This window comes from Python bivittatus, unplaced genomic scaffold (genome assembly GCF_059951505.1).
Source record: "Python bivittatus isolate LINGU-HERP-01145 unplaced genomic scaffold, Pbiv_v1 ctg000980_np1212, whole genome shotgun sequence".
In the NCBI taxonomy this organism is placed as follows: domain Eukaryota; kingdom Metazoa; phylum Chordata; class Lepidosauria; order Squamata; family Pythonidae; genus Python; species Python bivittatus.
The window spans coordinates 27383529-27397821 of record NW_028277125.1 but is presented as its reverse complement, the minus strand read 5'-3'; the positions used below and the strand labels follow the sequence as shown (position 1 = coordinate 27397821).

The 14293-nt window shown below is 37.5% G+C and overlaps 1 protein-coding gene across 1 annotated transcript in view; it reads right to left on the bottom strand.

The window, feature by feature from the left end:
• The window catches only part of SLC9A9 (solute carrier family 9 member A9), a 249281-nt gene that overhangs the window by 220710 nt on the left and 14278 nt on the right, over nucleotides 1–14293 (bottom strand). Inside the window, exons 3-4 of the mRNA XM_088131845.1 lie at nucleotides 9216–9293; nucleotides 8156–8232 (exon numbers count right to left, since the gene is read on the bottom strand). Of these exons, the coding sequence (XP_087987971.1) occupies nucleotides 8156–8232; nucleotides 9216–9293 (155 nt within the window). The remainder of the gene's footprint in view (nucleotides 1–8155; nucleotides 8233–9215; nucleotides 9294–14293) is intronic.

The following is a 14293-nucleotide window of genomic DNA, read 5'->3' as shown; positions in this document are numbered from 1 at the left end:
TTATAAAGATAAAAAATCAGGGGGAATTCCAAAGGAAAATAGGGAAAAAATCACAGAGGGTTTTTTTTTTTTTTGAGTTTTAAGCTAAAATAAAACATTTGCACAAAGCAACAGAGGGGAGGTTTCTAATTCATTGCAAAATGGATAGACTTTATATAATATGCCTTGCTTCAAACCACAGTTCTCAGATTTCACAATTTTATATGCTTGGGCCAAGGCAGAGAGAAAGACAGAGAGACGGAGGGGGGGCTTGGGCCAATATGCATGTCTGTTTTACATGTCTGTAAAGGGCTAACAGTTACAAAACAACTGAAGTATTTTAGAAAGTCATATCCTGGATGCTTAGCAGTGGCGCATACTAAGAAGTCTAAGTACTACAGAATTCTGAATGTATTATACGTGACCTGAATTTTCAAAGATGAATAGAAGTAAGAACCCCACTGAAATTGCATTTTGGTTTGAAAGTTTTTTTCAAGTAAAAGGAAAAACTTTAAACACTTTACTGAACAATGAACTATTGGGAAACCCTTACCAGAAAATACTTCCTAATAAAGTCTTAGTAAATGGCAATAAACTTTTAAACATTTGTTAGAAGTAATAATCCTTTGCTGACTTTGGCAGAACTAAAACTATGTCAGTCACTTGTCTTTTTTACAATAAAATTGAACAATTTATTTTCTCCAATATCTGGTTCTAGATGCTCAGGTCTATCCCATGTTTTGGCTCATTTATAGCTATCATACATTGAAGTTAATACTTAAATTCATCAGGGCAAAAAAACTTAGTTCCATCATGTCAACAATGAAGTGAAGTCAGTGGTTAAAGAGTTAAGTTAATCACTTCACCCTTACTGGATAGGCATTCCTTCTTGGAAGAACTTAACTTTACAAGAGTAGATGTAGTAGATAACTTCCAGGATTAATTATTATGATGTACTCTATATGAGGCTTTCTTTGTGTATAGTCCACATATCTCAGTAAGTACAGAACTCAGCTGAACTCTGAAATAATTGAAGGAGGCTACATTTTACCTGCGCTTAAAGATTGGGCGGAAATACATAGTACTGGCTATAATTTTTAAAGCCTACATGGATGCATCCAGACTACTTGAGAGAATTCCTCTTCCTGCCTCTCACTGAATTCATTTGTCAGACTTAATTATCCATAAGGCTTTCTACTTATAAATCTGTGCAATGGTCACAGGCTGTACATTTCAGGACCCCCTCGCCTCTTCCAGCCTGTTGATCTGATCTTTGAAGAATCAATTGTTCAATTTTGCTCACTTCTCTTCAGGGATTGTCATTCGGCCTTCCTTAGGCTGCTGACTGGCATTTTTACTTCCCTGCTCTTTCTTCAGTCTGTGTGACAGTTTTTGTCTAGCCTTATTTCCTTGCCTACTTTTGTCCCATATTTAAAGCTGCATGAACCATTTTTTTTCTTTTTACTTCTTTGTTGCACTCAACAGGTATATCACTGCACTGTTGTTTCAAGGGCTGGGAGAGCTTCATTGTGGGAGAGGGAGATGCCAGTGTCTTGGAAGAAGGCATTGGTGTGAGCACTCCTTAACGAACTCAACTACAACCCAGTGTCTAACCTTTTCTTTTTGAGGAAGTTTATTAAAAAGGTAATGGGCCATCAGCTCTGAGAGAAATTAATTAGTTGAACGTTTTTCAGTCAGGGGTCTATGCTGTACCAGCCAATGCATACAGAAAACCAGGCAAAAGCAATTTATTACCATAGGATAACTTCCAGGCAACAGCTGGTAATTGGGGGGGAGGGTGTAATTAGTCACTTAAAACTTGCCTTCGAACTTGAGTCATCAGCAATCTGCTAGCATGAGAAAGATAGAGCATAGATAAGAGTATTGCCCATAATAATCCACCATTCAAGTGCCAGAGAATTCCATAAGATGGTCTGTATGGCATTTCCAGGGATTAGAAAGGTGGTTGGAATGACAAGTCTAGGGTAGAAGTGTAGGGCAAGGAGCAAGAGTGACAGGAACACAGGTCTGAAGGCAGAGTCGCTTCCAATGGGGGGACAACAATTTGAGGCTGCTGTTACATAGCCCCAGATGCTGGTGTAGCTTAATTAGTAGCTGCCCTTTTTTTCTTAAGGGGATGTTCTGATTGCTTTTGCTCTGATCTTCATAGCTGTTGATGTGTTCTTGGGATAGGTGCTCTGCCAGAGGGACCCTTCATTATCTGAACTAGACCTCACTTGCTCAGGTTCACTATCTCCTGGACTGTGTCAAGGGATCAACCTCTCCTTCCCCATATATTCAGACTGGAATTGCTGCAGGTGTCTGATTGGCTGACCATCTCTAACAATTTCTGCTTCAAAGGATTCAGCAAAGACTATCACAAATCCAAGCCCAGGCACCAGAGAAAAAACATATTGGTTGCTCTCACTGATGACTTATAGTGGGGCTTAGATATGGGAAGCGTGACACACTCATCCTGCTTGATCTTTCAGTGGCTTCAGTACCATCAGTCATGTTATCCTTCTGGACCATCTGTGAGGGTTGGGGACTGGGGCCACCATCCTTTGGTGGTTAAGCTCCATCTAGAGTGGGCAATTCCAGTCTGAATATATGGGGAAGGAGAGGTTGATCATTTGACATATCAATATGGGGTACCTCATTCTCCTCTTTAATATTCAGATAGTTTTTACTTGTTTTTTCAATGCATTTTGGACATTGGGGTGACAGAGAGTAGAGATATCTAAGTATGTGAAGAGTAGAGATATCTAAGTATGTTTAATGATATTCAGCACCATGGTTTTATAATAATATATCAATTGTATTTGTTTGATAAATTAATCATTTTTATCATTGTATTATTATACATTTGTATTTTGTTGCTTGTAGTGAAATATCTGAAGCAGCAAAAAAACATTGGTAATATACCAGACCTATGGAATTGTTACCCAATATTTTTGGAGAGGGAGCAAGTTAAGCTGGGAAAGCCAGTTTAACTTGACAAACACATAGCTAATCAGGCATTTGTTAAAAAATGCTCTTTTTAAAAATTTGGGGAATTTTGTTTCCTTGCTTATATGGAAACTTCTCCTTGCCTTTGAAATGAGATAAGAGTTTATGACAGAGTTTATGACAGAGTTTATGACAGAGGAACAGCAGAGAAACAGTTTGTTGGAAATGTGAACAGAAAGAAAAATAGTAGGTAGTGGTTGGTGTAGATGCTGGTTTATCTGGGCTGAGAGCAGCTGGTTGATCAAGTAGTTGCTCTGCTTTGGTGCCTATTAAAGAATGAGCTATAAGGTACCATTTCTTTCAATGTTCTCTGCTTATACACTTGTAAATAAAGCAGTTATTATAAAGTTCTTTCATTGGAAGGCAATTAAATCCAGTGAGGAATGTTTAACACTAGTTGTAGAATATTTTCCAGGAGGTAGGGAATGTATAAATCAGTTTAGAACTGGCCCATCATTCTGTTCTTCCAACGTTTTGTTTTTTAAAAAAAAAGCTGAAAAATCTGCATTCATTCACATCTGTCCTAAATTATATAGCCTTTTGGAAGCAATCCTGAATTTATATTTGCATATTTCTTTCTCACTCATTCCCAGTTAAGGCAGCCTAATACATTTCAGTATTTCAGGTTTTCAGTATTTCATATATGCTTTTTGTTATGCTAATAAAGTATATACTTTTAAAAATTGAATTCACTCTTCATAAAACTTATCCTCTTTTGTGTGCATTTTTCCCATTGATATGCTGTTTTGTGCAATTTTTGAAATAAATTCTATTCAGTGCTTCCCATTTGTGACTCAAAAGCATCTGCAAATTGCATCATTTCATTCCCATGGTGGACTTCTATTATATCCCTGTCCTGGAGAGAAATTTTGAACTAATAAAAGAACCAGGACTAGGGACTTCAGAATTCAGTTTTGTGGGAATCTTTTACAGAAGAAATTAAAGATACCATAAAGGAAAACTTGGAGAACATAGAGCCATGTCTGATTATCAGTTACAAGACACTAATGCTCACTTAGAATTTCAGTGACAGATTTTAGTTAGGACTGAGTTAGGGCAAAGTTACTGATGTGAACTCATACATTCTCATTTTTTTTCAAGTTTTCAAATAGCAACCCTGGGCCCATTAATTGGGATCAAGGCATGGGAGAAGAGGATAAAACCTTTTCCATCTGCATCATTTTCTTTTTTTATCTCTCCCACTTGCTATTTTGTCCTAAATATGTAATTTTTAAAGATTTCCAGACTCTAGCCAATTGAAACCTAGAGCTGAGAATCACAAGGATTTGGCCAGTCAGAGGTAATTGGCAGTTACAAAAATGAAGCACTAAAGAGAAAGTTCTAAGAACTGGAAAAATTTTAAGAATGTCAGGCATAAGTAGATAGTTGAAAACTGCAACCGTTGGTTGGTAAATGAACAACTATACATTTTCCCAGTATTCACTGACATATGAAAGGGCTGGAAGCAGCTGGAGAGAATAGATGGGTTCGTATGTAAGATTAAATTGATTCTTTCAGTTTCACTTTCTGGGGCAAATATCAGCGAGTGAAGGGAATTCTTCCTTCCTTACACTATTCTACATTATTTGTGCAAACAGAAATGCCCCCCTGTGCTGCCATAGTAATTCTTTTCAGATGACACCCTATCACGTAGCATCACACACTAAAGGAACTGTGGCTAATAAACATATGGCTGCTATTAGCTATGAAAACAAGTTCATCATTTTTCTTTTTAAAAAAGTTGGGAATTCCTTCCCCTTCTACAGTGCCAAAATACACTCTTTCTCATTTTACCATTTGAAAATACTATAGGGATATTTTATCCCAGACAGCTGTTCTTCAAAGCTTCTGTAAGTATTATGTGCTTTCCCATCTAATGGAAACTGTCTCGCAGTACTTTCCCTGGATACATCCTCTCATTCTTTGTAAATACTGTGGACTATATAAAAGGAGTTATAATCAGCTGATTTAATATAATTTAAGTTATGAAATAATTAAAAATAAATACATGTGGGCCTTGAAACTTGCTTTAGAGCCTCCAGCAAATTTCAGTGACACTATTGTCAATAATCAGTAGTGTGGTTTCCTATCATTCTGAGGTTTGAGATACAACAAGAAGTGTTTTAATACACACACACACACACATTCAATTTGTATAGCCACCCATCTCACATTTGTAACTCTGGACAGCTCACATAATTAAACAAGCAACACAACCAATCAGCAAAATACAAATATCAATAAAAACAATAACTCCTTTAAAGCCAGATTAAAACCAAATTAAAACCAGAAAACACAATACAGAGGCAAGTGCAAGTCATGCATCAATCAATACAGTCATCTAGCAGCCTCTGAATGTTAATGGGATCCCCAGGTACATTCACAGAGCCATGTTTCTAGAGCCTTTCAGAAACCCTAAAATAGTCCTAACACATTGAAAATAGCAATAGCAACAGCAGCATGAACAACAACAACAATTATCCATTCCTTCAAAAGATCAGCTCTCTTGGAAATCCTTAAAAAACACACATCATTGTCCTCTTCATTGTGGTGTCATTAAAATCTTAGATATAATCTTGCTTACTCATACCTGAACTCAGTGGGAAAGATCCTATGCATACAATCTGAAGAGGGAGAAATATTCTGGGGACAAAAGGATTCCCTCCATCTTTTGGCAGCCAGACTCCTCTGAGCTGCAATTTTATTAAAATGAATGAATAAATCAAAATGAAATTGATCTATTAATGTCTCCTATAGAATCTATTTTTGCTCTGTACTTAATACGCGAGAACAATTTTTGTCATTTTAGTTACATTATATGCAGCTTGCAAATAGCATTGATGAGATAAACAGATTAAAAAGTTATCTACCAATTCTCAAAAAGCCAGGTAGGTTGGTTTGCATTTGTTGAGCTCTTCTGAGATTGCCTCATATTTTATGTGATTGCCTGGGCTTCTCAGATGGTCTCAAGAAACACGAGTTTTTAATATATTTCAACTATTAATGGATAAGGTACTTAGAATCTGTTTCACATGTAACCTGCATCTATATAACCAACCTATCTCCCCCTCCCTTTTCCCACTCTACCTCACCCCAGTTTAAATCCTACATTAGTCTGGTTACTGTATGCATCTGATGAACTGAACTGCAGTTCACGAAAGCTTCTGCCTTTTAATAAAATGCGCTCACTGGAAAAGGTGCTACTAGACTCCTGATTTTTTGTTGCTAGAGACTAACACTGCTCTCCTCGTACCATCTCCACAGAGTACTGAGATATCAGTTAACTACAGTAGGAGGAAACTACAGTTAACTACAAAGGAGGAAACCAGAGAAGGGAAAGTTAGGATTGGACTGAATAAGGACTGACCTGAATACAAGAAAACAAGCTTTTAAACTTGTTTAAAAAAAAACAAAAACAAGAAAATGCATTCTAATGGGTTTTAAATTCCAAAATACAATCTAGCTAGATACTGTTGTTTCAACAGTGCCAAAATGACACTATTTTTTTTTTTAACGTTTCCCCAGAAATTACTTGAATTTACAGTATGCTTTCATTGGTGCATGCTAATGAATTGTTTGGAATAGACTATAACTTCACCAAGATGGGCTTTTGTCAAGAGCCAAATACTGGTTAATGTATGTACATCAGAATATAATCTTGACTTCAGATAACACTCTGAGCCTATGTTGTAAACAGGAGGAGGCTCAAGGTTCGGTCTCACAGCTACTTATATTGCACTGATTGTTTACTTAAGCAACTTTTCCCATCTGGACTTGCACCTGTATTTTGAAGATGCTAGACTATGGAGAAGGAAGGAGTGCATGAACCAAAAAAAAAAAAAAGGGGGGGGGGAGGGGAGAGAAAAGCAGAAGATAATGGAAGGGCTTCAAATTTCATCAGAAATTGTTGAGCAAATAATCAGACCAAGTAACACTCCTAATGATATAACTTGGCACCACATGACTGCCTTATACTTTGGTTCAGAATAAATAGGCCACTGATGTCTGTTTCCATAGCACTAATTTTCCAAGCCCAAATAAAATCCTTATCATGGCAAGAAATTATCCCATCACTGAATAGGGCTTAAGGTTGCAAACTCCTAGAATTTCGGAACAGATGTTGGAGAGCATGTATACCAGTTCCTGCAGGATTTAGAATGAGGTATGCAACCATAGCAATTTCTGATGCATATCCAGATACATTCTGCTGCAGCAGATTGAAACTCTTTTTACTGAAATAGCAGGTGAACTTTGTTCTCTACGTACTGCGGTTATTTACCCCAAAATGAAAAATATTCAAAAATTATACATCAACAACAAAAATTATGCTTTGTGATGATATGCTAAATTTTTTCCATCAAACCATCCTTCCATTCAGACTAACTTTATCCAAATGCATTAAGACAGTATACCTTTGAGGGTCAGATGCAGGAGATAATCAACAGAGAGTGCTTGTTTCTGCCATGTCTTGCTTGTTTTGCTATACCTTGCTTATGAACTTGGCAAAAGGCATAATAGAATGTTGGAGTAGTTTATCAACATTTAGTAGGATACTCAAAGCATACATATAGAAATAATTGTTTTATTCAGTATTTAAACTACAACACCTATAAAGAAGTATGACTAGATGAAACATGCATACTTAACCAGAGGATTATAGTAATTTAACAGCCACTGCAGGGAGATTATATACAGGTAGTCCTTGCTTACTGACTGCCTCATTTAACAACCATTCAAAGTTACAATGCTGTAACAAACCAGCTTTGTGACCAATCCTTGCATTTACAACTGTTGTAGCATCCCACAGTCGCGTGATTGCTATTGTGTGCTTTACAACCAGCTTCTGACAAGTAGAGTTAATGAAGAACACAGAGGTAAAATTGCAAGTTGCAGGCACATGTCTCACTTAATGACTGTGGTGACTTGCTTAATGACCAAATGGGAAGTGATGTTGTAAGTACGTCATGGTTGTGTGGTTTTCTGGTTAGTGACCATGGCACTTAGCAATGGAATTGCCAGTCCCAATTGTGGTAGCTAAGCAAGGACTACCTGTATGTTTGCTGGCTGTAATTTTTAAAAGTGGAACTGAAACATAGCATTCCTCAAATAGATTTTCCACACACCTAGGTATCATCACAGCACACAATGGAAAGTGGATTTTACTTACCCTATTACAATACAAGAGACAGCTGTCCCCAAAAAAGCATATGCTAAAATGGATCCTAAGTTGCGAAAAAAGTGTCTCTGTGAAGCAAAAAAGACAAAAACAGTCGTGTGAATGCTGCATACTTTATAGTGCTATTTTATGTTGTCCATCAAATCCTACATATTGATTTCAACCCACTTTTTATATTTAAATTACAAATTACAATTGTGAATGCTTATATTCCAGAAGTAAGAAATGTTTTCTCTAATACATCTTTAAGCTTACGGTCAATGAAACATATTTCTTCCAGTTGCATTGCTTGAATTACAGATGGAAGGGACACAGCTGTCCACTTCTGTGATGAGCCACTTATCTATACCTTCTAGGATGCTGGTAGAGGTGAGATTGTTGGAAGCAATTTGTCTGGACTATTATCTTAATGATGATGTCATTAAGAAATTCCTATCATTCGAAGATTGACTTATTCACAAAGTGATAGCAACAGGTGTTGAAATCAGAATATTTATTAAAGGATGGTCAGGTTATATAGTCTCAGTATTTTAAGAAGGATGTAGCATTTTGTGTTGCATTGAAAGTTAATACCTTTCATTCAGTTTCACATTATTAACTGTTTATTTGTTGTATTATTTGAAAGGTGAGCCACTTTTTTGGGTAATGAAGACTGCTTTTTCTCTGGGTTTAGAAAACCTGAGAGATTTTCCCAAGAAAGAGAATGCCTTGAAGAGTTTTGAGTATTGCAATATTGTAATTTAAAAAGTACCTAGTTTTTAAAAGAATGCAGCCAGGATTGAGCCTATAAACAGAGCCAAATTAATTTTTGGTGATTAGGTCTGTATTTTTGCTACTTTTTGTAACTACTACCAATGTAGTTAAGCATTTGAAAGGAAGGCCTACATGATTAAACTGTGTAATAAAAAGAATCAAAATGGTAATTTGCAGTTGGAAACATTTTTTCTTTTCCTTCCTTTGATCTCTCTGATCAAATTAAAACATTTTGGCCCTAGTGATGCTCCAGTCAACTACAGCAGACTGTCTGCTATTGTTAAAAGAAACCACTTACCTTTTTTAAACTGTATCCTGCATGAAATATAATGGGAGGTAATAGAACATTGAAGAAGATGGAAGGATCAAAGGTCATCTGCCAGAAAGAACAAAGAAACAGATAAAGAAACATAAAATATTCACTAAGAATTAGATCTTTTAAGAGTATCACATTTTACAGCTTTAATTACATTGATCAATACTTAGGAAAACATAGCTTTCTGACCCCTCACTTCTACTAGTGAAGGAAAAACTATATAAGACACAGAATGATAAAATAGCAAGTCATTCAGATGAAATTCAAAAGTCAGAAGAATATTGCCATATTTCATTTTCTGCAAATCCTGACCTGAAGGTGTTTAAGGCAGACTTGTTTAAATGCCAATCTATGGCAACTCCTGTTTAACCAGTGAAACTATAGCAGTTAGCCCTCTATTCTTATGCAATTGTTATGTGAGAGTTTCTGGAAGTTTGCAGTTTGGTATGACCCACGTGCTACTTATAAATGAGTTACCAGTAACTGGCACCTGGAACCAGCTTAAGATATTTTGCTGTTTAAGGCAAAGGGTATGATGTTGCTGCTTCATCTATTCATGTACAGAACCCAGCTAGAATAGCAGCTGAATCTTATTTCAATGTCAGTGATAGGACAGTTTCTTCTCCTGCATTCTGGGCAGCAAGCTTGCTTGAGTGGCTCAGTGGTTTTGGTGAGCAGATATTGCCTGTATCTCAGCACTTGCTGCCCAACACAGCTGCTCCATTGTGCCTAATAGTAGGGCCATCCCTGAGGGCAGATGTCTCACCTACATGTGCATATACTTTCCTGTATAAGCCCAAGAAAGAACCTAAGGATGCTTCAGAGCTAAGGTGCACAAGTGCATGAACACTGCAGTATAGAATTGTGCCATGCAGAAAAATTCTCCATTTTTTTCTCCACCGGTTCTTATTCAGTGTGATGAAAGAAAAAATGATTTTGAAATTTATTTCAAAGTAGCAGCAATTAGATCCCAAGAGAAGATATTAGAGGGAAAATTTCCCACTGGGGGTTTTCAGATTGAGGAGTATGGAGAGCCAGGGAGACATCAAAATGATGGAAGGAAAACTTCTTAACCACTTTATTTGAGATTTATTTATTGCCTAATTCCAAAATGAATTCTAGGTGATGTACAAAATGCAAATTAACAATAAAAAATAATATCAGAATATAATAATGTACGTGGTAACAACAACAACAACAACATTTCTGGCACCAATGACTTCATATTGAATCAATCCTGAACTTCCTGAAATGTTCAGGAAGTTTTTTATGAGCCTCCAGAAGACTGGGAAAGTGGGAGTCATTCTTGCTTTGAGGACCAAGCTGCTCCAGAGGAGGGGAGTCTTTATAGCAGAGGTTCTTAATTTGTGTGACATGAACCCCTTTGAGAGTCTGTTGAAACCTGTGGATTCCTTCTCAGAAAGATGTATGTAAATGCATAAAATAAAATAGTGAAAATAAAGCTGTAACTTTTGTCCCACCCATGTTCATGGACTCCCTGACATCTATCCACAGATCCCCAAGGTTAAGAAGACAGGCCAGTAAATACACAGGTTGCTGCATTTTACACCTGCTGAAATTTCCAGCCAGTCTGTCTTGCTTGGATTGAATCAGAGCCTGTTTCTCCCTATCCAGGCCCTACAACTTCCAGGCACTGATTCAGAATTTCTACTAATCTCTCATTTCATTCCAGATAGAGATATAATGTAAAGTATTATCTGCATGGTGATGATACCTCACCTCAGAGCAATGGATGACCTCTCCCAGTATTTTCATGAAGATATTAAACAGGTTTGGAGAAAGGACCAAATTCTGGGAAGCCCTAAAATGAAGGACCCAAGGGCTTGACGGATTCCTTTCTGCAAATGCTGGCTGGACCTGCCCACTCAGGAAGCAACAAAACCACAGTATTACCTCCAAATCCCAACTTTTACTGGTGGCCCAGAAGAATAATAGTGCTGAAAATGTCTGAGAGGTCCAGAAGGAAAAGAATGCATGCCCCATTCAACTCCTGCCACTAATTCTCAGTGAGAGCAACCAATGAAATTTCTGCCCAATGCCAGCCCTGAATCCAGACTGCCATTGGTCCAGATAATCCATTTCTGTCAGAGCTCTTTCTAAGTGTCAAATGGCCATTTTCTCAGCAACCTTTCCTAAGAACGAGGGGTTGGAAAGAGAACAGTAGTTATCCATTAACACTGGATCAGAGGCTGGCCTCTTGAGGAGTGGGTGGACAAGTGCCTCTCTCAAAGCTGTTGGAACCTATCCTTTCCTCAAAGAAGTGTTGACTATCATGTGGATTTGATTCTTAATCTTCTTTCTAGCTATCTTGCTCAGCCAGGTGGGGCAAGTGCTCAGTCCACATGCATCACAAAAAACCAGTCTAATCCTTGAGGTCCACAGGCTCAAAAACCTCCCAAGTAACATTTAAAGAGGTCAGCCCTAATTGTCTCATTAGATTCCATCCATCCAGTTTCCAACTCAGAGTAAATACAAGCAATTTTATCCTCAAAATGTTCGGTGATAGTCACAATTTGTAGTGACTGATTTTCTGGCCTGCCCTTCCCTAATATGATCTAGGACAACTTAATATCATTCTGCAGATGCAATAAGGGTGGTGTCAGCCCTCTGAGGTAGACTAGACCTGAGTGCCAAAGTCATGAATACTAAAACTACTTTTGGTATAAGTTTACAGTAACAGAAACTCTGAATGCACCTTGCCCTTCCCTGCTTTTATCCTAATAGAACTAGGGAGGGTCAAGTCTGAGATGTTTTTCAAATTCCATTCCTGCCTTTGGTTTAGATTTCTCTTATCTGACTGTTGCCTTGGCTGTGGTTCTTCCTCCTGTTCCTCAAGGTTATTCTCACAGCCATTACAGCTGTGGAAAACTAATAATACTTTGCTGACCTATCCTTCTGGACCGCCCAGAAGTTTTCAGTACTGTTAACTATGTTATTCTTCTGGGTCACCAATAAAGGTTTGGAGTTGGAGGCACATCCCTTTCACTACAGAATAGGCTCAAAGGTTAGCTTATACCCAGGCCTAATCATGCTGCTTCTTATTTTCTATAAGTGCTGCTCCGGGCATCTCTTCAATTGCTTCATCTTTTGGAGCTCTTCAGAAAATCAAGGACCTGCTCAGGATGAGGGGGTAGGGAGAGTCCACTTGGCAACAATTTCATCTAGCTCCTTGGCCACCTCCGTATTGCAGCGGCTAGCAAATGCCAACATAACTGCCTTACTGGTTGCAAGGAAAATTTCTAAGCATCATCAGAAAACCTTCCAGATCTCTTAGAAAGTTGGAGTGTGCTATCTGAATTTGCCCCCTCCTCTTTGTGAAGGTTGGTTGCTCCAGTTAACTCACTTGGCTCCAGTTAACCCAGTTATTATGAGAAAGTGATCTGTCTACAATAAGGGACTGATAAAGAAGTCTCCTAGTACCAGTTCAGGTAATGGCTCCTCACAACAGCCAGGGTCTCCTGATACACAGTTGCCACTATACCAACCCCTTCCTGGAGACCGGATTGATGCAATATACAGAATTTGGCTGGACAGTGAGGTCCAGCAGGACTCAGTATCATAGCCAGGCCTGCCCTCTTGTCTTCAATTAAATTGTGGATAGGATTTGATTGTAGACAGACATACCATTAAAAACTGACAGCATTCGCCCTGTTAACCTAGCAAATTGGACTGTGATTGTGATAAAACAAATTGTGGCCATAGCTCACAGTGTTCATGCCATATGTAAAGCATAAGAATTGCTATCAGTCTCACAGAAACAAACATAATGCTGTTTGGTTTACATTCACTAATTTATTAAAATGTATGCTAATTTAAATGTACTGTTAGTTATCTTAACGTCTAGACTTGAAATAAAATGCATTTGCCACCTTTGCGCCAGGAAGCATTTCTTGATTATCTGCAACTTTCTTAAACTGGCAAACTCACGGAAATTGCAAAAAAATAAAATAATTATAGAGATAACACTGTGAAGATTTGGACCATCCTACTTGGTTAGAAAGTTTTGTAAAAGGGAAGATTTTGATTTTAATCAGAATGAAGATCTTTAAAGCTAGAAGGTTTATTCAGCTCCACTGATTTTTCTTAGAATAATGTCTCCACTGGATTCATTCTTGATTTGTTAGACTACAAAATTACTTTTCTCTAATTTTCATGGAGATGATGGTGGCCCAACATATCAAAATAGTTCCTGCAATCTCTGGGGGAGATGGGCAGCATATAAATTTAATCAGTCAATCAATCCAATCAATCAATCAATCAATCAATCAATCAATCAATCAATCCACTTCATCAGAGAGAATAAAAATTGAGGAACTCTGCCTTCCAAAAGGTTTGTTATTATTGTCAATCAATTTTATTTAACAAAGAGATTAGTTGCAATTTCAGTAACAAGTGTTTCTACTCATTAGCAGCAACATAAAAACCTTTGTTATGTTTTTTATTCCCACCTGGACCAACAGGAAACACATGGTACTATGGCAATGGTACCTCTTTGCCTCTAAGGACCTTTCACTTACAAGTGTTCAAGATACTTAAATAAATAGCAAGCTATTGCAAGGATATTTCAGATCAGTTACCTAGATTGTTTTCTTAATCTGTATTGCTTTGCTTTAGTTCATGCACTGTAGCAAATCATAATGCGGTCTTTTTTCGGCTTAGTCTTTTGTATCAACTCAGCTACTTGTGATTAAACAAACCATAGTATAGTGCAATGTATAAACTAGGTCACTGTCCTTCTATATGGTGTTAAGAAACCTGGTAAAATAACCTTGAGCATTTAAGATATTATATCCTGCTTTTCTCTAGGTTTTTTCAGACATATGTCTCAGCACATTAGAATGCATAAGAATTCCAAGCTTCTAGGAATTCCCTCGTGTGTTGGGATTTAATTTGGTCTACCAAGCCAAATCCAAAAATGTGAGGGATTTCCTGGAAGCTTGGTATTCAGACAAGTCAGCCATCAACAGACACACAGAGATAAACAACATTTACACACCATTCAAAAGAGACAATTAAAAGGAAACAAAAAGGCCAGAACA